Source organism: Lepidochelys olivacea (assembly GCF_965140295.1).
Source record: "Lepidochelys olivacea isolate rLepOli2 genome assembly, chromosome: 20".
In the NCBI taxonomy this organism is placed as follows: domain Eukaryota; kingdom Metazoa; phylum Chordata; order Testudines; family Cheloniidae; genus Lepidochelys; species Lepidochelys olivacea.
This window is the reverse complement of record NC_140430.1, coordinates 17,608,109-17,633,921: the sequence shown is the minus strand read 5'-3', so window position 1 is coordinate 17,633,921 and position 25,813 is coordinate 17,608,109. Positions and strand designations below refer to the sequence as shown.

The 25,813-nt window shown below is 44.5% G+C and overlaps 1 protein-coding gene across 1 annotated transcript; it reads right to left on the bottom strand.

Moving 5' to 3' along the window:
• Positions 1-1,115: 1,115 nt before the first annotated feature.
• Positions 1,116-22,176, bottom strand: LOC311510461 (hepatic lectin-like; the record flags this gene model as incomplete). Its single annotated transcript, XM_084610124.1, has 8 exons — positions 1,116-1,291; positions 7,768-7,877; positions 8,668-8,837; positions 12,068-12,193; positions 12,983-13,033; positions 13,243-13,380; positions 16,390-16,440; positions 22,101-22,176. 8 exons carry the CDS (start codon positions 22,174-22,176, stop codon positions 1,156-1,158), a joined length of 858 nt encoding a protein of 285 aa, XP_084466250.1. The 3' UTR covers positions 1,116-1,155.
• Between the last annotated feature and the right edge of the window lie 3,637 nt (positions 22,177-25,813).

Below are 25,813 nucleotides of genomic sequence, written 5' to 3'. Positions count from 1 at the left end.
CTGTTCCTCAGACGTTCTTGTTAACTCCTGGATATGTGCTGGAAATGGCCCACCTTGATTATCGCTTCAGAAGGTTTTCTCTCCCCCCACCCCACTCTCCTGCTGGTAATAGCTCATCTTAAGTGATCACTCTCCGTACAGTGTATATTTTTTCATGGTCTGTGTGTATATAAAATCTCCTCACTGTACTTTCCACTGTATGCATCCAATGAAGTGAGCTGTAGCTCACGAAAGCTTATGCTCAGATAAATTGGTTAGTTTCTAAGGTGCCACAAGTCCTCCTGTTCTTTTTACGAATACAGACTAACACGGCTGCTATTCTGAACCCAACCATTCTGACATATGACATTGACAATTTGTGGTTTTAACTGTGATAATGGTTTAAGTTTTTGAATGTCTACATGTACTGTCATAAATATTGTCTGACCTGCCCATAATTTTCTACAACTGTGAAAATTTACATTGATTATTTTTTTAAAAAATACTTAAATAAATGTTTATTATTTATCTGTCAAAACTGTATATATAAAAACAGTCTAATTCTGCCAAGCCTAAATATAGAGTATGAGTGAAGTGGCTGCATCCCCTTAATGGGTCTTGTCAACACAGTCATATTTTTGAGGAGTGGATCTGAAGTATAAGAATTAGTCTATAGAAGGTATAATTTCTGAGAGTTAAGTAGACACTACTGATGCAGAAGTAACTATATTGAAACCTGTTGTTACCTCAGTTTAAAACAGATGCAAGTAAAGAATTGGGCCTCATAGCTCTGAGAGGCATGAACTTTCCTCATTTGTTTTAAGTGGGTGTTGATTCTGAAGCTCAATGGTGGCCATTTACATGTCAACACAGTTACATTTCAACTGCTGATCATTTTAGCTGAAGTGTGCAACTGCTCTGCGTTTTATGGGTAAAACTCGAGGAAGTGAACAGGACTGAGGGATAATACTGCCACTTTTCTGGGGACCAGTTGGACCCCTGAACCTACAGCACTAACTAGCATGCAGGAGAGCACTATTAACAATCTGGAGAAATGTCATCTTCAGTTCAGCTACTGGGGAGCCGGACTGAGTTCTTGTCAGCCACTGAGCAGGTGCAGAAGGAGCAGTGGGACTTGTGCTCAATCCCATAACAAGAGCGTGTTTGAAAAGTGGGTCAGCAGATCCATGTCTTTTCACAAATCCAGTAATTGGGCCGGGAGCACTCGGAATCGCTCCATGTCCCAGTAGACCTCATGCTGACACAGTCTTCTTCCTCACCCTTGATGTCTGGTTCCCCGAAGCTCCAAAAGCTGCCAAGAAAAACAAAGCCACATAGAGTCTGCTGATGTAGTTAAACTGTGCTGACATTTAAAAGGTCACCTTCAGGTTCCAGAGTTAAAACCCATTAAGACAAATGGGAAAAGTTCACGCCTCTCAAGGCAGTGCTAATAACTGTAGCCTCTAAGGAGGGATTTTGTAGATCTCAGCCCCCTTTATTAAATACAGCTCTGCCACTGCAGAGACAGATATCTACAAATTCTTCCATCGAGTTTAAGATTAAATCCAGCGGGCCATATTCTGGTAACGGTGTAAGAGTAAGCCAAATGGACGTCAATGGAGAGATTAAAGATTTACTCCAGTGTAATGGAGACCAAAAGCTTACCCTGAGAAGGTAATGCTACAGGCCTGATTATCCTCTTACACCAGTAAGTCCTGTCATCAGTACATTCCTGGGTCCTCATCTGATGTAAGTGGACATGTAAATGGAGCAATGCCAATTTACATGAGCTGGGAATCTGGCTTTCTGGATTTGCACTGGTGTTAGCAAGAGGGCAATCAATGCCAGTCAGATCAATGGGTCAATGGTTGCCCTGCAGTGTCGGGGTAGTAGGGCCTAGGGGTCATCCCACCCCTATCCTGTAGTGTGGTCCCTTTAAGGTTTAGTACCCCAGGTTCTTGGAAGATGACAAAGGCAGCTATGGCGAGAGGAGAATCTGTCCCAGGGAAGAGTCTGACGGGTGAAAACTTGTGCTATTCTTTTAAGAGTCCAGGACCTGAAGTCTTGTAGAGATGGTGAGGCAAGGCTCCACCCTCTCCTAACCAAGCAGGACCAGCTTCCTCCTGAAGCCTGATCATGCTTGTACTCCTCAGTCCTCCAGTAGCACTCCTTGCACACCCTCCTGGTCCTTTTTAAACCAGGTGTCCTGATTCGTCTGCCTGCCATGATGGATTCTAGTATGTTCTTAATGGGCTCCAGGTGTCTTAATTAGCTTGCTTATCTTAACTGGTTCTAGCAGGTTCCTGATTGCTCTAGTGCAGCCCTTCAGGGAACAGAAAACTCTTCATCCGCTGGCCAGTATATTTGCCTTCTACCAGACTCCTGTATCCCAGTGGTCTGGGTCTGTCACAGTATATACTGTAAATCATCTCTTTGTAATATTCCCTAGGCACACTTTAACGTAGTATTGTTTCCATCAGCACTATGTTAAAGCACACTTGAGAACCTTTAGTCCACACCAGCAGGGTCTACACAGACCAATTAACGCACAACACATTAGTATGCTTTAAAAATCACCCATCCCAATGCCCATAATCCGAATTACTGCTCTGTGCAGACAAGCCCTTAGATACAAGTAATATTTTCCAGTGTTTATCGGATAAACACAGATTTTTTTTTCTTTTCCTATCGTGCTGTTTTTATCAGTCTTTTCCTGTTACAGCTGAAAATCAGATGACCTATGTGTATACACTAAATAAATTAGACCCCAGGAGAAGGGGAATATTGTTTAAAGATTCTGGAGGCGAGTGATTTTATTTCTGAATCCCTGTAGAGGTAACTGATGGAAGTGTGCCTGCAGGGCCTTGCTGTACCACAAGGAGGTGCTCTGGGAGGGCATGGTGCCACCCTACATACGGGGAAGGAGCTGTAGGAGGGGAAGGTTCTGTAGAACATCTCAAACCCTGGCAAGAGTGGCAACTCTCCAGCCAGAGTTATTCCAAGGCAGGGGAGATTGGATTGCTCTGAATACTGGAGGGTTCCAGTTCTAAAGTACTGGGTCAGTCCAGACAGGTTGGCTAAACAACCAGGAGATGTCACCATCTGATGGCTCTTTGGTGGTCTATGTGAAATGAATCCCTAGGACTAAAGTCTGGTCTGGTGAAAGCAGGTGCAAATCCACAGAGATGCACCCACTTATGCTAAGCCACAAGTTGTCCCTTAGTGTCAATTCATTTACCAGAGGGACAAGTCCATATAACAATGGAGAAGAATAACAACAAAGCACCATAATGGAACCCCACTTCCTGCATGCTGGGGCTGCCAGTCAGACATGCCAAACCCATGAAAAAAACCACAGAAATTGGGCTTATTTTTGGCTTAATTGGCTTGTGAGTTGCTTGTTGGCTAGTTTTTGGCTTGAGCTTGTTGCTTGTTTGGCTTGGAGCTGCTTGTAGCTTGTTGCTTCTTTTTTTTTTTTTTTATTGGATCCCGGCAAGCAGGGGCAAGCAGGAACAATGAGGGGAGAGAGTCAGGAGTGCACGGTGGGCCGACCATAGTCACAGACAGCACGCCAGGGGGATCTAGTCACATAGAGTGTTGGGGTTCTTAGTAGGGCTGTCGATTAAGCGCAGTTAACTCACACGATTAATCCAAAAAATTCACTGTGATTAAAAAAATTAATCGCGATTACTTGCACTGTTAAACAATAGAATACCAACTGAAATGTATTAAATATTTTTGAATGTTTTTCTACATTTTCAAATGTATTGATTTCTATTACAACACAGAATGCAAAGAGTACAGTGCTCACTTTATATTATTATTTTATTACAAATATTTGCACTGTAAAAATGATAAACAAAAGAAATGCTATTTTTCAATTCACCTCATTCAAGTACTGCTGTGCAATCTCTTTATCGTGAAAGTGTAACTTACAAATGTAGATTTTTTGTTATATAACTGCACTCAAAAACAAAACAATGTAAAACTTTAGAGCCTACAAGTCCACTCAGTACTACTTCTTGTTCAACCAATTGCTAAGACAAACAAGTTTGTTTACATTTACGAGAGATACTGCTGACTACTGCTTATTTACAATGTCACCTGAAAGTGAGACTTGTAGGTTCTAAAGTTTTACATTGTTTTATTTTTGAATGCAGTTATTTTTTGTACATAATTCTACATTTGTAAGTTCAACTCATTATAAAGAAATTGCACTACAGTACTTGTATTAGGTTGTAATCAAAAATAAATACAAAATGAGCACTGTATACTTTGTATTCTGGGTTCTAATTGAAACCAATATATTTGAAAATGTAGACGACATCCAAAAATATTTAAATAAATGGTATTCTATTATTGTTTAGCAGTCTGATTAATCGCATGATTAATTTTTTTTAATCACTTGACAGCATTTCAGTAAAAACGAACACTGCTGACCCTTCATGCTGCAAGAAGGCTCCTGGTGGATGCCAGGACCCCCACAAGTTTGATGCTGGCTTTCAGAGTTGTTTATTGGAATGTGAGAACAATGTTTCAAACATCAAAGATCTTGCAGGTCATGAGAGAGAGGGACAATGACAGACTCGAAATCTTGAGCATCAGTGAGAGCCGGTTGATAGAGGCGGATAAGAAGCGTTTCAAGCAAGAGAGGAAACATCTCATTTACTCAGGTTGTAGTGACAACAAACACTTGGGGGAATAGCTCTGATTCTGACAGATTCTGCTGAAAAATTACTCACTGGCTGGGAACTGATTAATCAAAGCATCATATGCGCCAGATACCAAACCAGATTCCTAAAAATGTCCATCATACAGCGCCAACAAAGGAACATAGTGCTGAGGATAAAGATGAATTCTACAATTGTCTCCAAAGTGTGGTTGACTGAATACCTATACGTGGCTTACTCCGTGCGATGGGCAACTTTAACGTTAAAATAGGATGTGACAACTAAGGAATGGAAAGAGCAATGGGGAAACATGGGTTGGGAACCATCAACCAAAATGGTGAGAGACTACTGAATTGTGCTTGGTTACCTACCTGGTTCTTGCAAGTACCTGTTCCCTAACAAAGGAATACACACAGAAACCTGGATTTCATCAGATGGCAAAATGAAAAGTCAGACTGAGCACATCCACACTAGCTCAAGATCCAAGTAATCCATCCAAGATGTAAGGACATATCGAGCAGCAGATGTTAGCGGTGACCACAATCTTTGCATTGCTAAACTGAAATTAAAATTGAGAACCATCAATGCTAAGCAGAAAGCGGGAAAGGAAAATCACCATTATAAAACTGAAAGCAAAAGCGTAGTGTGAGAAATCCCAGCTTGAACTAAGAAACGGGCTTCAGGCACTGGCAGAGGCCGAGAGAGGTGAGATAGAGACTGGGCCTGAAGAAAAATGGGCAGTGATCAGAAACCATATGATTCAAGCGGCAGCAGTCAGAGTTGGTTATCAACATAGAGCAAGAATTGGATAAGCCAAGAGACAGTGGTATCTCATCAAGGAAAGAACTGAAAGGAAAACTCCTGAATGCTAAGACCAGGCAAAAGCCAAAAGAGGAGTATAAGAAAGCAGGAAAAGCGGTGTGAAGCAACACAAGGAAAGATATGTTGAAAACCTAGCAGCTGAAGTTGCTGTTGATGTTGCTGCTATGTTAGGAAACCACATAGCTGTTTACCAAGTGACTAAAAACCCATGTGAAAATTTCAAAACCGGACATGGGCCAATGAAAAGCAAAGACAGACAAAGGCTTACAGCTGAAGTAGAACCGATAAAACAGATGAGCAGAGCATTTCAAAGAAGTCGTCAATAGACCCAGTCCCATTTCAGCATCATGTTTGATGGAACGTGGGAAGCTGATCAACTTCACATTAACAAGAGTCCAGTAAAGATGTCAGAAATACAGGCTGCAGTCAAAAATCTGAAAAGTAACAGTGGTGGGAGATGACCAAATTATAGCAGAAATGATGAAAGTATTTGATCCTACTATCCTATCAAAATTGACAGAGATGTTCAATGATATTTGCAGGAAAGCGGGTTTCCTCCTGACCAGTGGAATCATGGAATCCCTGTCAAAATACCCCAAAAGAGTGATCTTCCTGACCGTAACAGCTGGAGGGGAGTTACATTACTCTGTTGTAGGGAAAGCCTTCTGCAGTGTGATACTACACAGAATGAAAGAGGCAGTGGATGCAAAGCTTAGAGAAGAACCAGTTGGATTCAGGCCCAAAAGATCCTATGTAGATCAGATATTCACACTAAGAACCATTATAGCAAACTCCACTCTTTATCAGATTTATTGATTTTTTTTTAATTTTTTTTTCAAAAGGCATTTGCCTGCCTGCACAGACATACATTGTGGAATATTCTTCAATCCTACAAAATCCCAGTTAAAGTCATTGGCAACATCAAAGCCATGTATAAAGATGCAAAGTGCTCTGTAAGGGTGAACAACCAGAACACGGACTGGTTCAGAGTGGACCGCATGAAATAGAGTTGAATTTTATCTCCACCATTGTTTGGCATTGCAATAGACTGTATAATTAAGAAAGAAGTGTATTAGCAACACAAACACTGATATAGCAAGGGTAGATGCCAAAAAGCTTAGAAGACCTAGACTTTGCTGATTATATTGTGTTACTGAGAAACACCCCCAGAAAGTTAAAAACAAAGACAGAGAACTTGGCAAAAATAGCACGCCAAGGGGGGCTCAGAATTAATTACGCTGAAACAAACATCCTTGAAACCCAGATATCAAGCAGTAACATCACAGCAGAATGCAAAAATGTCAAGAAAGTTAGCCAATGGAGGCCTCAAGAAGGAAGTGACATCAAGGATAGTAAAGCCACCCACAGCACTTTCTAAATTCAGCAACATCTAGAAATCAAAGAGATACAGTACTAGAACAAAACCTGAGAATTTTCAATTGAAATATAATCTCGGTGCTAACATACTGCTGCGAGACCTGGAGATTTACTAAAATCTTAGACAGAAAACTAGGCAACTTTGGAAATTTAGTGTCTATGAAATATTCTGGGAGTTGACTGAAAAAAATGTCATCACCAATGAAGATATCTGAGAAATCAACAACCCACAACTCATTTCCATCAGAATCAGAAGGAAGTGCTGGACATATGTGGGGCTTGCACTCAGGATGAAAACACACAGATTCCCACATGAAGCTGCCAGGTAGAAACCAACTGGTGTGAGGAATCTAGGGCACTCAAGAAAAACCTTAAGAAGAACCCTTAGCAAGGAGGGCAGAATAGGCTATCTCAACACCATAAGTGTGGAAGAGACTGGTTTCCGCCCTGTGCGCCAACATTGGGACAGGAAGGACGTTGTGAGAAACTCACTCCCTAATTAGCAAAAATATGTTGGCCATCAGATCAGAGAGGCCAAGGATGGAATAGGCCATGGAGACTGAACTCCCCTCTCACACCAGAGGAGTCGCTCCAGGGCGGAGGTGAGGCGTATTGGCAAGGAAGAGCCAGCGCAGAAGTGGGGCTTGCTCAGCTGTACCTTCTCTGCAGACAAACAAAGGACTGCAGTCTCCAGGGTACTTTTTATTGGCACTAACTTTGTGTGAAAGAGTTCTCCCATGCTAAGATTCCAGCCCCAGTTCTGCATCCCTGCTTCCCGTGCTCAGTGCCTGTTCTGAGCCTATCCTGCTCAGTCCCCTTTCATGAGATAAGAGACAAAACAGACATAGCCATGGCTTCAAAACTCCTGAGTATTGGGACTAATTTTCTGATTAAGGAATTTGCATGAGAAGGGGCTTACCTGACAGAATACGGGCTATTGTCTACCCACTGCCACGTCCCTTCCTCCACTGCATCACTCAGTCCCAGCCAGTATGTCCTTTTCTGTTTATTACAGTCTTTCAAAAAAGCCTAGAACGGAAAAGAATTTAATATGACGAAGGCCAGCATGATGGCTCTGGGGACTGGCAAGGTGAAATGGAGCGGTCAGTCTGTACAATTCTAATGCACCCATCGGCATAGTATCTCAACAGCCTTTCCCTTGTATGTCAGCCAGCTGTCTAGCGATCAAAAGTCACGGCCTTCTGAATGTTTTTTCACTGCCTTAGGGGAGATGAGTTTGGGGGTTCCCAGTGGGGCAGGGTGCACCGCTCTGACAAACGTCCTCCCACTATAGCCTCCTCCCCAGTGCTCTAAAAGAAGCACATATGGGCTTTCAGGGCCACATCCTCAGCTGGTGTAGTTCTACTGAAGTCAAAAGGGCCAGATCCTCTGCTGATTTAAATTGGCGGAGCTCCAGTGCCTTCAGTAGAGCTATGCTGATTTTCAAATCTCAGGGTCTGGTCAAATCTCAAATCAAATGCATCCGATGAAGTGAGCTGTAGCTCACGAAAGCTCATGCTCAAATAAATTGGTTCGTCTCTAAGGTGCCACAAGCACTCCTTTTCTTTTTGCAAATACAGACTGCTACTCTGATACCCCAAGCTTGATTCTCTTCTCCCATCAGCGTGACTTAATTGCAGCCAGTCGAGTTACATCAGTCAGAGAGGAAGATGAGGCAGTGAAAACTTGTGAAACCCCCCTGAATTTACTGGAGTTACTCTGGATTGACATGGATGGAGCTGAGAGCAGGATCTGATCCTTATGCCTCACTCTTTCCATTCTGAATGGCGTACTATAGCAAACAGAGGGGATAGCTTACCTGTTCATTGTCATTGTTAACGATAACCAGGTAAGAGTTTTGATCAGTACAGAACTGCTTCGCACCCATCCAGTCTGTCGTCGTATTTGAAAAGTAATAGCATGCTTTCCCAAACTTCTTCCAGCCGGCTGCACATTTTATAGACTCTGGGAGAACACTGCAGAGGGATGCTGTAAGGGAGAATTCAGGACAGCCTTCCTTTACTGTTGGAAACTCTGGCTCATGCAGAAAGCAGTTTTTTGCTTATTTAGTGAGGTGGCTCACTGGGAGCATGTCACATGTTTTCCAGAAATTTCAGTCGTCTAATTTGTTTCCATGAGCCATTTTGACCTGTAAATCCTTTTTTATTTGGATTCTGCCTACCTTAGAATCCTCCTTTCGCCAAATCTTGCTCTTATTCATACTGCCATAAACTCAAAGTGACTCAATAGTCTTCTGTTGAGTTACTCTGGATTTATACTGGGTAACCAAGAGCAGAAACTGACTTTCATTCACCAGCCCCTTCTGATGCTTCTTGGGGTAAAATTGATAACAGTCAACCATAGTTTTCATGGTACCATGAACAGACCATGAGAAAATAACAGCGATGAAAATATGCCCGATGTTCTCTCACCTGCCAAATCCCACAATTCCTTAAAGCTTTTGTTCATGTCGCTCTGGATTCTCTTTCGCTCTATTCGTCCATCAGCCAGGTCCTGCACCACTGAAAAGTGCAAAGCATCATATGAAGCAATGGGAAGTAGGCAGCATGGTCTAGCAGATGAGGTGCTGTGCTAAGGAGCTCGGTTCTATTCCCACCTCTGTCTGCAAGTTTGGGCAAGTCTCTTTTCCCTCGCACCCTGTGTCTGTCTTGCCTATTTAGACTGTGTAGGCAAGGGCTGTTTTTCTTCATGTGCCTGTAAAGTGCCTAGCACAATGGAGCCCTGACTTTGGTGTAATGCAAGTAATAATTGAAATTCAGTTCAGCTCCATTTGGAGCTGAAAAACTAAGCTTAAGCTCTTATGAGAGGCAGCCTTCCTCATGATGGGCCAGATCCTTAATTCCTTCATTGTGACTGTGTGCTCCTACCATTTATTTGTTGTTTTCACCTGATATTTCTTGTCTTTGAGTGTAAGCTCTTTGGATCAGGGACCATGACTTTTTTATATGTTTGCACAGCGCCTGGCATGGTAGGGATGGGGCCACTATGTGGTACCACAATACAGATAAACGATAACAATAAGCCTCAACTGATGTCAATTGGCATTTATTGATTTACATCAGCTAAGGCTCTTCTAAGTGTCCAGTCTCTTTTGTGTGACCTTAACCAAATCCTTTGCCTCTTGCAGCTTGTTTGTCCATCTGATTCTCCTCTCATACTATCCAGTGTAAATCAGGAGTAACTCCATTAAGCTCAGTGGGTCTGATCTTGATCGCACTTAAACCAGTGGGCATCTGCAGTAATTCCATTGGTGCTACACTAATATAAACTGATGTGAGAGCTGAATCAGGGCTAAAGGTGTAATTCTGGTGTAAATCAGAAGTAACTCTATCAAAGTCAATGGTTCTTTTCTTGATATAAATGAAAGGAGAATCAGATTTAGGGAGTGGTTTGTTTAGCTTTTTTCATTACTTACAAAAAGCTTTGTGATGCTTCAGTGGTGCTAGAGATGGGCCCAGGATTCCTGAAAGGATTAGCTTTGCCAAATTGATCCACCCACCCCTAATTCAAATCCAGCAAGTTCCACTGTTAACCAGAAGTACCTACATCACGTTGGCTAGAGTCCAAGAACCTACCGTTCATTAGCCTCTCCGAGTGGTTATAGTTTAAAACTTTTAACTCCTCTGACACCTCCAAGTCTAAAAAGGAAACAAAAGAATATGGCTTTTTCCATTCATGCTAAAATAAAGAGGCCAGCCCCTCAGCTAGTTAGAAATGACCACACTGGATCATATCAGGAATCTCATCTCGTCAAGTATCCTGTCTCCAACAGCGGCCTCCACCCGCTGCTTCAGGGGAAGGTGCACTGGTGGTAACCTGACTCCAAGGGATGTTTCCTCCCATGACCCAATAATGAGAGGTTGGCTTATGCCTTGAAGTCAGTGGGGCGATGTTGATTCACACAGCTGAAAATCTGACCCAGTGGAGTTACTCCAGATTTACACCACTGTAACCAAGAGCAGTATCTGATCCCTAAGGGTGGGATTGCTGGTATGGGACTCGACTGCACTGATAGGAGTCCCTCCCACCCTTTGGGTATGTCTATACAGGGGGTGAAAAAAAGGCCGGTGGTAGCCAGTCTCAGAGTCCAGGCCAACTGGCTAGGCTCACGGGCCTCACGCTGCAGGACTAAAACTAGCAGCGTAGACGTTCAGGCTTGGGCTGGGACCCTGGGCTCTGAAAGCGGGGAGGGTCCTGGAGCCCAGCTCCAGCCCAAGCCCGAACATCTGCATGCTAGTTTTAGCCCCACAAGCCCAAGTCAACTGATCCTGATCTGAGACCGCTGCCATGGGTTCTGGGGTTCTTTTCTTTACTGTGTAGATGTACCCTCCTCCATTTAGACTGACAGGGCAAGGACCGCCTTTCTCTACATTCCTGTACAGTGCCGAGCACAATGGGGCCTTCATCTTGTAGTACAAGTAAGAATAGTAATAAATAAATCATTATAAGACCACGTGGCGGGGAGAAAGAGATGTAGCACTAACTCTCCCTTGGAGAGGACTTGATGGGTGAATCGCTGGAGCAGGGATTTGTCTGGAGTTGCTGGTCGCACTCCCCCACCCTCATCCTCCATGTTCAATAATCGCATGAGCCCATTTAACATCCAGCGGTAAAGCCGTGTTGCTTGTATGGGTTGTGGAAGTAGATAAAGGAGAGCTTGATCTCCTGTTGCCCTGAACCTTGTGCAGTCCGTTACACCAGTGCAAGGTGAGTGGAAAGTAATACCAAGTCAGGACAGGGCTCAGGACAGCCTAAAATGACGCTTACAGCATTGTGACTTTACTGGAGTTACTCTGGATTTACACTAGTGTAACAGATCCGAGACACAGCGTATGGTGCTGTTGCACCAGTGTTCCCGAGATTAGTGTGTATTCTGATTTCAGTGGCACTGAAATCGGGGGGGGTGCGTGCATGTGTGGGCACGCTTTGGAACTAGCATAGTAGATCGGTGTGTGTAGGGGGTGTTTTAGCCCCAGTGTAACTGAAATCAGTGTGTGGGGGGCGGCCGGGGGAGCTGATAGCCATGCATTTTTTTCTGTTAGTTGCTTTTCTGTGATGCTCTCTCCCCACTTCTGCCCCTGTGGCATGCCTGTCCTAGCACAGATATATTAATTTAGAGAAGAGAATAACATCAGTAGGCCCCTCCCACCCCCAACCCCCCCACGTAGGTGTCCATACTAACTTGTGCTGAGACTTACATTTCACCACTGCTATTGAGAGGAGAACTGCCCACATTGCAAAACAAATCCCCATCAGGACATAGAGTGTCACAATGGACTTCGGTCTGTAGCCTATTCCTTGATTGGAGCCAGGAATGGGGTCAGCTGTGGAGAGCAGCACTAGTTAGATCTCTGACCGTACCTCCCTGTATTTTCAGCATTTCCTAGCAGGAAGGACCCCAGAATCGTTTACCCCAGGACAGGGTTTCACCCAGGCTCTTGATGTTAAAGGAAGACTTTGTGGTTATTTAAACTTTTCAGAATCATGTTGGCTTGCACTGAAAACAAAGACAATGGCTCTCTCTTTTAAATGAGTAATGGGAAGCGGTGTGGTCTAGTGGTCACATCTGGGTGGGGCCCAGAATTCAGGACTCCTGCATTCTCTCCCCATCTCTGAGAGGAGAGGGGTGCCTGGTGGTTAGGACTGGGCACCTGGATTCCCAGGTTCTCTCCCCAGCTCTGAGGGGTGAGTGGAGTCTCATGGTTAGATCAGAAGACTGAGAGGTTGGGGAAGGGAATACAGGACTGTTCACCTCTAAAGCATTGGCTCCAATCTGGCTCCAGGCAGGGGGTTGGCTGTGGGGTGTCATGGAAAATGGATGTGAGGACTTTAATCTCTAGGGCATCAGTCCTAATCCAAACCAAAAGGGAGAAGTGGTAGAGACTCCATGAAGTCCACTAGGGACTCTGCTAATACTATTAACTTTATGTGGAAGGTAGTCAGATATGGGTGGCAGGATAAAACCTTTAGACAGATAGATTGGTTCCAGGTCTATAGCAACCAAAAGCCATTCCCATCTGACGGCTGCTCCGTAGCCCATATGAATCCAATTACCCAGCGCAACACAGACAATAGAGTCCAAGGGACAGGAGACTGCAGGAATTCCAACTAACCTGTCCTTGGGAGACTTGAAGATGCTGGTTTCCCGGCTAGCACGTAAAAGCCTGCAAACAGGAAGGAAAATGCAGGCATTGGAGGAAGTGTCAATTCACCCATGATCAAATATGCAGGCTTCTCCAGGCCACGTTGCTGCTGGGAATGTAACTCCACATGCAGTCATGGGCCCCAGCTCATCTCTGGTGAATCCCCACTGACGTCACCAGGGATCAGTTCAGGCCAGGGAGTGAACAGGAGGAGAAGAAGTAGGTTCTACCTGTGCCTTCCTTGCTTCTCTGGCTTGCTACATCTGTATTGTCTTTATAAGCTGGTAGCCTCTTTTGCATCTGATGTCCCATCTCGGACAGGGACACATCGTCATAATCCTCCTCATTGGAAAAGCTATCAGGTGAGCCTAAATAGATGAGAAGACTTAATCCCAGTGCAGTAATCGTAGAATATCAGGGTTGGAAGGGACCTCAGGAGGTCATCTAGTCCAACCCCCTGCTCAAAGCAGGACCAATCCCCAATTAAATCATCCCAGCCAGGGCTTTGTCAAGCCTGACCTTAAAAACTTCTAAGGAAGGAGATTCTACCACCTCCCTAGGTAACGCATTCCAGTGTTTCACGATCCTCCTAGTGAAAAAGTTTTTCCTAATATCCAACCTAAACCCCCCCACTGCAACTTGAGACCATTACTCCTTGTCCTGTCCTCTTCTACCACTGAGAATAGTCTAGAACCATCCTCTCTGGAACCACCTCTCAGGTAGTTGAAAGCAGCTATCAAATCCCCCCTCATTCTTCTCTTCTGCAGACTAAACAATCCCAGTTCCCTCAGCCTCTCCTCATAACTCATGTGTTCCAGACCCCTAATCATTTTTGTTGCCCTTTGCTGGACTCTCTCCAATTTATTCACATCCTTCTTGTAGTGTGGGGCCCAAAACTGGACACAGTACTCCAGATGAGGCCTCACTAATGTCGAATAGAGGGGAACGATCACGTCCCTCGATCTGCTCGCTATGCCCCTACTTATACATCCCAAAATGCCATTGGCCTTCTTGGCAACAAGGGCACACTGCTGACTCATATCCAACTTCTCGTCCACTGTCACCCCTAGGTCCTTTTCCGCAGAACTGCTGCCTAGCCATTCGGTCCCCAGTCTGTAGCTGTGCATTGGGTTCTTCCGTCCTAAGTGCAGGACCCTGCACTTATCCTTAGTGAACCTCATCAGATTTCTTTTGGCCCAATCCTCCAATTTGACTAGGTCCCTCTGTATCCTATCCCTGCCCTCCAGCGTATCTACCACTCCTCCCAGTTTAGTGTCATCTGCAAATTTGCTGAGGGTGCAATCCACACCATCCTCCAGATCATTTATGAAGATATTGAACAAAACCGGCCCCAGGACCGACCCCTGGGGCACTCCACTTGACACCGGCTGCCAACTTAGACATGGAGCCATTGATCACTACCCATTGAGCCTGACAATCTAGCCAACTTTCTACCCACCTTATAGTGCATTCATCCAGCCCACACTTCTTTAACTTGCTGACAAGAATACTGTGGGAGACCGTGTCAAAAGCTTTGCTAAAGTCAAGAAACAATACATCCACTGCTTCCCCTTCATCCACAGAACCAGTAATCTCATCATAGAAGGCGATTAGATTAGTCAGGCATGACCTTCCCTTGGTGAATCCATGCTGACTGTTCCTGATCACTTTCCTCTCATGTAAGTACTTCAGGATTGATTCTTTGAGGACCTGCTCCATGATTTTTCCGGGGACTGAGGTGAGGCTGACTGGCTGTAGTTCCCAGGATCCTCCTCCTTCCCTTTTTTAAAGATGGGCACTACATTAGCCTTTGTCCAGTCATCCGGGACTTCCCCCATTCGCCATGAGTTTTCAAAGATAATGGCCAATGGCTCTGCAATCACAGCCGCCAATTCCTTTAGCACTCTCGGATGCAACTCGTCCGGCCCCATGGACTTGTGCACGTCCAGCTTTTCTAAATAGTCCCTAACCACCTCTTTCTCCACAGAGGGCTGGCCATCTATTCCCCATGTTGTGATGCCCAGCGCAGCAGTCTGGGAGCTGACCTTGTTCGTGAAGACAGAGGCAAAAAAAGCATTGAGTACATTAGCTTTTTCCACATCCTCTGTCACTAGGTTGCCTCCCTCATTCATTAAGGGGCCCACACTTTCCTTGGCTTTCTTCTTGTTGCCAACATACCTGAAGAAACCCTTCTTGTTACTCTTGACATCACTCGCTAGCTGCAGCTCCAGGTGCGATTTGGCCCTCCTGATTTCATTCCTACATGCCCGAGCAATATTTTTATACTCTTCCCTGGTCATATGTCCAACCTTCCACTTCTTGTAAGCTTCTTTTTTATGTTTAAGATCCGCTAGGATTTCACCGTTAAGCCAAGCTGGTCGCCTGCCATATTTACTATTCTTTCGACACATCGGGATGGTTTGTCCCTGTAACCTCAACAGGGATTCCTTGAAATACAGCCAGCTCTCCTGGACCAAATCCTCAAACAGTATAAATGGGCATAGCTTCAAGTTATATCAACTGAGGATCTGGCCCAATGAGCTAATATATTTATATTAGAGCAAATCATTTGTATCTGAGAGCATTCATAGGGAGGATGGAGCTCCCAGGCATGGAGCTCTTAGTAGCTCTGGAATTACAGAACACTTGCAGTGAGATTTCACCAACTGCCCTCTTCACTACTGGAAGAATGATGATGATATTACTCATTTCTTTTGGAGCCTCATTCTCTTCTCCCTTCTAATGGTGAAAATCTGTAGAAACTGCTGAAGTTAGGAGACGTTGGCTGGTCCAGTAGGTTTGGTTTATGGAGCAAAGCCAAAAGCCACTGTGGCCTAGTGGATAGGACACTAGTCTAAGACTCGGGAGTCCTTGGTGCTGTTTGTTGCTCTGCTACTGACCCACCATGTGACCTTGAGCAAATCACTTCCTGCCACTGTCCTGTCACATTTGCCTGTCTTGTAAATTTAGACTGTCAACTCTACAGGGCAGGGACTATCTCTGATGATGTGACTGTGTAACACCCAGCACAATGGGGCCCTGATCGCAGGTGGGGCTTTGAGGTGCTATCATAATACAAATAATAAAACTGGTGTGTGGGACAGGAGAATCAGTCCCTTTATGCACAGATCTCAAAGCACCTGTTTGAAGGTGGGTTTGAAGTTGTTATACCCGTTTCACAGATGAGGAAACCAAGGCACAAAGAGAAAAGAGGTCCAAGGTCGCATATAAATCACCTGCAGAGCTGGGAGTAGAATCTCTACACTGGCATCTCATCAAGGTTCGCTTTGCACCATGCTATGGCCCAGGACTCTGCTCTGGCCCAGATGCAGAAATCCTGATCCAAGGAACATCAGGAGGAAATAATATGTACTCACCCGATCTGACGTGACTTGCATGTGCTGGTCCCCCTGATAATAAGTAAATCCCTGCAAACAAGGAAGGAAAAGGGTATGTGTTTGGAGAAAGTGAGAATTCTCTAGAGGATACCACTGTGGGATCTGATGCTGATCCCACAGTCTGCGAGGCAGCCCTCAAACTGGTGAAACCAAATCATCTTCACTGCAGCTGCTCTTTGGCAACATCAAACTAAAGCAGCATTGGTAAGAGATCTTTGAACCTGTAAGCGTGAACCTTTGCTACTAGAAACCTGATCCATGGAGGTACAGTTATCCAGTCAGGGAAAGGAAGTGATGCCATGTGTCCTTGGATTTCAAAATATGGCAAATGGTCTTAGAAGCTGAGGAGTTGCTCAGCAAACCATTTCGGATACCACATAATTAGGACAGAAATTGAAACTGTTCACCAACGGGGGGGAGAAAGAGGTGAAACTCATCAAAGAAAAAGTCTGTTACAAATTATGGGCCAGATTCTCAGCAGGTGTAAATCCGCATTTACTTCAGTGGAGCTACAGTGGATTTTCTTCAGCTGCGGTTTGGCTCATTGACTCCAAGAGAGCAACACCAAGGGCTGGTCTACACTAGAAGAGTTATACCAGTACAAGAAGTCTATCAAACATTCTTACAACTACAGTACCCACCTGGTGAAATGAAGAAACAGATTGACAGAGCCAGAAGGGTACCCAGAAGTCGCCTACTGCAAGACAGGCCCAACAAAGAAAGTAACAGAACACCACTAGCCGTCACCTACTTCCCCACACTAAAACCTCTCCAACGCATCATCAAGGATCTACAACCTACCCTGAAGGACGACCCATCGCTCTCACAGATCTTGGGAGACAGCCCAGTCCTTGCCTACAGACAGCCCCCCAACCTGAAGCAAATACTCACCAGCAACTACGCACCACACAACAAAAACACTAACCCAGGAACCAAACCCTGCAACAAACCCCAGTGCCAACTCTGTCCGCATATCTCTTCAAGGGATAGGACCATCATAGGACCTAACCACATCAGCCACACTATCAGGGGCTCGTTCACCTGCATATCTACCAATGTGATATATGCCATCATGTGCCAGCAATGCCCCTCTGCCATGTACATTGGCCAAACCAGACAGTCTCTATGCAAAAGAATAAATGGACACAAATCTGGCATCAGGAATTATAACATTCAAAAACCAGTCAGAGAACACTTCAATCTCCCTGGTCACTCAATAACAGACTTAAAAGTGGCAATTCTTCAACAAAAAAAACTTCAAAAACAGACTCCAGTGAGAAACTGCAGAACTGGAATTAATTTGCAAACTGGACATCATCAAATTAGGCCTGAATAAAGACTAATTTCCCCATACTAATTTCCCCCTACTGTTACTCACACCTTCTTGTCAACTGTTTGAAATGGGCCACCCTCATTATACTACAAAAGTGATTTTTCCTCCCTTGGTATTCTACTGTTAATTGAATTGTCTCATTAGCACTGACCCCCCACTTGGTAAGGCAACTCCCATCTTTTCATGTACTATGTGTATATATACCTGCTACTGTATTTTCCACTCCGTGCATCTGATGAAGTGGGTTTTAGCCCATGAAAGCTTATGCCCAAATAAATTTGTTAGTCTCTAAGGTGCCACAAGGACTCCTTGTTGTTTTTGCTGATACAGACTGACACGGCTACCACTCTGAAACCTGTCACCAGTACAACTGTCAATTAAGGGCACGATTTTTTTAACCAAATTCTGGTATAAGCCTCAGTGTAGATGCATTTATACTGGTTGAAAGGTGCCTTATACCAATATAGCTTATTCTTCTTCCTGTATCAGAAGAAGCTATGCCAGGATAAAAACTTTTACGCTGGTATAACTGCATTCATGCTACCTGGGGTTTTCCACTTTAGCAATACCAGTATATAGTTAAAGCAACAAACATTTCTAGGGCAGACAACTCTAAAATAACATGAGCTGGGGATCTGGCCCTAATTATCCAATGGTAGCAAAGCACAGAATTCAGCTAGTGCCATCTCCCGTGGAGGTTGGTGGACTGAAGGTTTGTAGCAGGAAGGTTTCCATGATAACTGCCCTCTGAAAATACTAGGGCTGTCAATGAATCACAGTTAACTCATGCGATTAACTCAAAAAAATTAATCACGATTAATCGCACTGTTAAACAATAGAATACCAATTGAAATTTATTAAATATTTTGGATGTTTTTCTACATTTTCAAATATACTGATTTCTATTACAACACAGAATACAAAGTATACAGTTCTCACTTTATATTATTATTTTTATTACAAATATTTGCACTGTAAAATGATAAACAAAAGAAATACTGTCTTTCAGTTCACCTCATACAAGTGCTGTAGTGTGATCTCTTTATTGTGAAAGTGTAACTTACAAATGTAAACTGCACTCAAAAACAAAACAATGTAAAACTTTAGCGCCTACAAGTCCACTCAGTCCTATTCCTTGTTCAGCCAATCGTTAAGACAAACAAGTTTGTTTACATTAATGGGAGATACTTCTGCCTGCTTGTTATTTACAATGTCACCTGAAAATGAGAACACATGTTCGCATGGCACTTTTGTAGCCGGCATTGCAAGGTATTTACGTGCCAGATATGCTAAACATTCGTATGTCCCTTGATGCTTCGGCCACCATTCCAGAAGACATGCTTCCATGCTGATGATGCTCATTAAAAAAATAATGCGTTAATTAGATTTGCGACTGAACTCCTTGGAGGACAATTGTATGTCTCCTGTTCTGTTTTACCCACATTCTGCCATATAGTCATGTTATAGCAGTCTCGGATGATGACCCAGTACATGTTCATTTTCACACTTTCACAGCAGATTTGACAAAACAGAACGAAGTGTGAGATTTCTAAAAATAGCTACAGCACTCGACCCAAGGTTTAAGAATCTGAAGTGCTGTCCAGAATCTGAGAGAGACGAGATGTGGAGCATGCTTTCAGAAGTCTTCAAAGAGCAACACTCAGATGTGGAACCTACAGAACTCGAACCACCAAAAAAGAAAATCAACCTTCTACTGGTTTCAGAGTAGCGACTGTCTTTGTCTGTATCTGCAAAAAGAACAGGAGGACTTGTGGCACCTTAGAGACTAACAAATTTATTTGAGCATAAGCTTTCATGGGCTACAGCCCACTTCATCAGATGCATGCAGTGGAAAATACAGTAGGACGATTTTATATACACAGAGAACATGAAACAATGGGTGTTACCATACACACTATAATGAGAGTGATCAGTTAAGGTGAGCTATTACCAGCAGGAGAGAAAAAACAAACCTTTTGTAGTGATAATCAAGATGGGCCATTTCCAGCAGTTGACAAGAACGTGTGAGGAACAGTAGGGGGGAAAAATAAACATGGGGAAATAGTTTTACTTTGCGTAATGACACATCCACTCCCAGTCTTTATTCAAGTCTAATTTAATGGTGTCCAGTTTGCAAATTAATTCCAATTCAGCAGTCTCTCATTGGAGTCTGTTTTTGAAGTCTTTTTGTAGTAATATTGCGACATTTAGGTCTGTAATCGAGTGACCAGAGAGATTGAAGTGTTCTCTGACTGGTTTTTGAATAATTCTTGACCTTCTACTAGTGGCATCTGTGTCAGATGATGAAAACAAACATGCATCTGTCCGCTCTGCTTTGGATCGTTATTGAGCAGAACCCACCATCAGCATGGATGCATGTCCTATGGAATGGTGGTTGAAGATGAAGGGACATATATGAATCTTTAGCACATCTGGCATGTAAAGATCTTGCAACGCCAGCTACAACAGTGCCATGAGAATACCTGTTTTCACTTTTGTGTGACATTGTAAACAAAAGCGGGTAGCATTATCTCCTGCAAATTATAACCCAACTTGTTTGTCTGAGCGATTGGCTGACGTAGGACTGAGTGGACTTGTAGGCTTTAAAGTTTTACATTGTTTTATTTTTGAATGCAGGTATTCTTTGTACATAATTCTACATGTGTAAGTTCAACTTTCATGATAAAGAGAATGCACTACAGTACTTGTATGAGGTGAATTGAAAAATACTATTTCTTTTGTTTTTTACTGTGCAAATATTTGTAAGAAAAAAAGTGAGCACTCTATACTTTGTATTCTTTGTTGTAATTGAAATCATTATATTTGAAAATAGAAAACACCCACAAATATTTAAATAGTATTCTATCATTGTTTTACAGTGCGATCAGTTGTGCAATTAATCTTGATTAATTTTTTTTAATTGGGTGATTAATCGCGATTAATTTTTTAATCGCTTGACAGCCCTAGAAAATACCTGATACTTGGCGTATTCCAAAAGGGAAACAAATTTTCTCTTCAGAAGCGTTTTTCCTTGGGCATGGAGGTCGTATGTCCTGACGTGGTTGGGGAGATTTTGCTCTCCCTTGAGCCTCCTACATCCCATCCCTGCTACGAATCCAGCCTGGTCAGGGGTTACAGTTATGCTTTTCCCAGAAACTGTTAAAACACAGTTCAATCTTACAGCACAGCCAGGATCTGTATGGGTTTGAACGGCCTCTGAGATCTGTCCTAGAGTCTTGGACATGACTTATATGACCATGGTGACATTTTAATATTATTTCTACCGTCAGGTCTTGTCTACACAAGAGTTTATGACCTGAAGTTAATTACTTGCCAGTTCACTGGAAGAAGTTAACTTTGCAATGGTTGATGTTTTGCATTCTTCCCAAACGCTTGTAAACCTCAAATTAAGATATCCCCTGATGTAGACATGCCCTTAGTGACAAAGGTCCAGATCCCCAGTTGGTGTAAATCAGCGTAATTGTGCTGAAGTCAATGGAGTGATGACAATTCATACCAGCTTGGGATCTAGCCACATCCAGCCCCCCTAAGTTCCACCCGGGTGCAAGCAGTTGCAATTCTACAGCTCCAGAGGAACTAGGCCTCCTAACACCATCAGCCCATTGCCTGCATTTGAGTGGGAGCAGAATTCAGCCCACAGTCAGTTATGGTTCCTCAGTTATTTTCCAAGTAATTTTCTTCCACAAAGATCTAAACTGATACAAGTGAGAACCGCAGTGTGGTTCCCCAGCTACCCCTAGATTTGAGTGGGAGATGTATTGTGTTTATGATTGACTGACCTTATTCCATCTCACCCCACTCCCTTCTGAACAGACATACACCACGAAGAGCACACACATCTGCATTCTTTTTTGCTACACACACAAAATGACCACACACTATACAGCATGTACATCTGCACATACTTACACACATACAATCCCCCTCCCATACAAATGGCACACACCTCTGCCTACACACACACAACACCCAACCCTGCACACGGAAAGATGGATGTGCTACACACCCATGTACACACACAGAGACACAACTCGCTCACACAACAGCACGCGTGTACTCATACAGCCCTGCACACACACACACACACACACAAAGCACATACTTCTGGGATGATTTAGTTGGGATTGGTCCTGCTCTGGGCTGGGGGTTGAACTAGATGGCCTCCAGAGGTCCCTTCCAACCCTGATATTCTATGATTCTATGTAGGTACGTGTTCCTTGCACATACCCCACAATGCACATGGCTGCACACTTCACACAATCCCAACACAACACGCATCGGCCCCTTCTAAGTCTGGATACAGATGGTGCCCTGTTTCCAACCACTTTGTCTTTACCTGTTTGTCTCACCAGTCTCTTCCCTGGTGACGGTGGAGGACACAGCCAGTTCCCATAGAGCTCCTGCTGGGCCATTCCTTATTGCTGGGGACCATGGGCTTAGGTGGGCTGCTGCTGAAGCAACAGACCCCACCCCAACCCCAGACCCTGTTCTGCTTGAGGCACTCCCTTGCTCTCAGTGCCTCGCTCAGAGCAGTTGTATTATTTCCTTACTTTCAGTTCCTCTCTCTGCTGGGGTGGGATGAATAAGATTATGCAAATAGCCTGAAATGCAGCAGTTATGCACAGAAGCCAGGAAAGCGGGGAGACCATGCTGCATGCCATGGAGGGTAGCTATGCCACAACCCCTCCGCGGGGTGCATAGTTGTGGGATGGCTGGTTGAGTGGTGGTGAGGTGGCCACCTGGTCTGTGAACTGCATGGGTCTACTGCCCACACTTTGAAGAGCAGTGGTTCTCAGTCGGGGTATGCATATCCCTGGTGATATGCACAGGTCTTCCAAGGGGTACATCAGCTCATCTAGATATTTGCCTAGTTTTACAACAGGATACATTAAAAGCACCAGCCAAGTCAGGACAAACTAAAATTTCATACAGTCAATGACTTGTTTACACTGCTCTATATACCTTCCACTGACCTGTAAGTACCATATTTATATTCCAATTGATTTAATTTTATAATGATATGGTGAAAATGAGAAAGTCAGCCATTTTTCAGTAATAGTGTGCTGGGACACTTGTCTTTTTATGCCTGATTTTGTAAGCAAGTGGTTTTTAAGTGAGGTGAAACTTGTTGGGGTGCAAGACAGATCAAACTCCTGGAAGGGGTGCAGTAGTTTGGAAAGGTTGAGAGCCACACTGTAGAGTATAGGAGTCACCATACTGGATTGGACCTGTGGTTCATTTAGGCCAATATCCTGTCTCTACCAGCAGCCAGCCCCACTGCAGCTTCTCCTAGAGTCCATAGGAAGACCTGTGTGTCCTAGCTGCACCAATGTCCCCACGCCCTGGCTGTGGGTGGTTCGTGGAGAAAACACACAGTCCTTCCCTGGCTTTGCATAAATGGCTAGATTTTTATCCTACAACTCAATCGATACCTCAGTCCTGTAGCAGGGATCAGTGCCAATGCAGGCCCCTGCCACAAGTAAGCGTGCCTATGCTATGAGCTGGGCTGTTGGAAAGTGAGCGTCCATACACAGCATTCCCCCCGCCGAGACACCATGTACATCCTCCTTAAGCCCTAAGCCTTGGGCTAGCCTTCTGCAGCGAGGTCTGTTTCACCCCTAGTGCATTGTGAGATACCGATCCCGTCAGATCGCCGGAGCCGCGTGTAGCCCAGTAGCAGCTGTAGGGCTGGAGGTTATAGGCTGGCAACACTTTTATTTTTAAGCATCTATTTATTTGTTTTATAAATAAGATGGTCATTGATGCAGCAAACCACAGTGCTGTGAGGAAGGGGCTAGAAGAGGATGTATCTGCACCTGCTAATAATGTATCACATTTGTTAAGTCCCAGTGATCCTCATCACCTATAACTGGTCCTGTCCTGCCCACACAGGAAGGCGTCATGGGTTAGGGTAAGAAGGAGGCTCCCTATACTAGCTGTGAGCTCGGAGGTGAGGGTCCTATTATGATCATTACAGTATGTGTGTGTCTCACCAGGCCCATCCACCCCTTGCAGCCATGGTTGTTTCAGTGCATTCTGGGATTCACCTGTCTGGTAGTTCCTGGGAGAAGGGGCTTGTGGGAATTTCTTAACACAAAGCACTGAATTGTGGGATGGAGGTCACAAGTGGGGGTGGAGGACAGGGCAGCTGCAATTCTTGTGGGAAGAAACCAGTCCCAATCCAGACAAACCTGAGCTAATGACAGTGTTCCAGGCTTTCCAGGCAGCTAGGTAACCCAAACCTTGGAAGCACCTGGGGATGCCTTGCAGGCGTCATGAGACCAGGGCATCCAAACAAGGGTTGCTTGCAATGACTTTTCACCTGCTATAGATAGAGGTCCTAAAGTAATCCTTTAACTCTTGACTTGCTGAATCATATTACACGTTCATGCTGGATGGAGCAAAGATGTTTTCCCATCTTCACCATCCTTCCTCCCAGGGGCTCATGGCCTAAACTCTACAACATACATACACTGAAGAGTTCAGCCAAAGGGCCAGGCTCTGCACTCTTACCCGGGTGTAAATCTGGTGTCACTCCACTGAGGTCCAAGGTGTGACTCTGGATTTACACCAGTGTAACTAAGATCAGAATCTACTCCGGAGATCTTTACTTAGCACTATCAGAAATCCAACGTTCTGCTGCTCCTCGCCTTAACATGACATGCAGGAATAACACACAAAAGGGGCTTCATTCTGATCTTGTATATATGGGTGTAAATCACGAATAAGTCCATTAAATTCAATCGGCCAGATCAGCTGGTGTCAACATACAAACATACCAGACGCACATACATTCTCACACTGATTCACACGGTGTCTCACACTTTCACCCATATGCCCCTGGTAAATGTGGTAAACCCACTCATGTACCGTCCACTAAAAGAGAAACCCACACAGGCTGCCATGCTCCAGTAGAGGGGATCTGTGAATTTGCATGCGCAGGCAAAATGTTTGTAACAATCTCTCTGTTTTTTAAAAAAGAAAACGCCCAGAACAGAAACTCCCCTCAGATGTCAAAGAGCATAAAACTGAATCTGCTGCTGAAGGAGCATAAAGGGCAAGTAATGCAAAGAGGTGAACGCAAAATGAGAGCATGAGAGAGAGAGAGATGACCACTTTTGTGGGCCACATCTTCAGCGGTTGTAAATCGGCATAGTGCTATTTGAAGTCAATGGAACTATGTAAATACGCACCAGCTGGAGATATGGCTGACTGACTCCAAGGAGCAATGCTGATTTACATCAGCTGGAGATGCGGCCTCTTAATGCCAGTTATTTTACACCAGCTATGGATTTGGCCCTGTGGACTCTAAAGCAGTGATGCTGAATCCGATTTACAGCAGATTGGGCTGCGTCCCGGCACCAGTTAGAAAATCACCTCTCCAACAAGCAGTTGTTTAATTAATATGTTTATCCCGCAGTCAGCCGTGCTGTGCCAACGGAGCAGGGACCTCAGCCCCAGATGCCAGCTACAAACATCTCAAGGGTGTAAAACAAAGAACCAAACTCTGCCCTCGGAGACACACAAGCAACTCCACTGCCTTCAATGGGAACCGAGTGTGTGCGTCTAATGGCAGAACAGCCCCCTAAAGATGCAGATAGGTGATCTGGGAGCACTTCTAGGAGCAGCTAGAGGCCGCAGCTGAGCTCACAGCCCCATTGTGCCCCTGACACACAATGAGACACTCCCTGCCCCACAGAGCTCACAGGCTCAATGGACAAGACAGACACAGGAAGGGTTGTTATCTCCATTTTAAAGAGAAGGAAACTGAAGCCCCCAGACAGGTGAAGGAGTCAGTGGCAGAGCTGGAACTGAACCCAGGTCCCAGTCCTGTGCCTTACACATCAGATCATCCTTCCTCTCAGTGGAGACGCCCGGGGGCAGAGTCAGGAGCAATGAGATGAATTTAAGAAAAGGACGTTTGAGGGTGAACGGCCCCGATTCCGATCTCACTCACATCGATGTCCGTTCAGGGGGACTCCCTTGAAGCCGGTACAACCTGTGCATTTCCAGCAGTGCACCCGAGATCAGACTCTGGCCCGGTGTCAG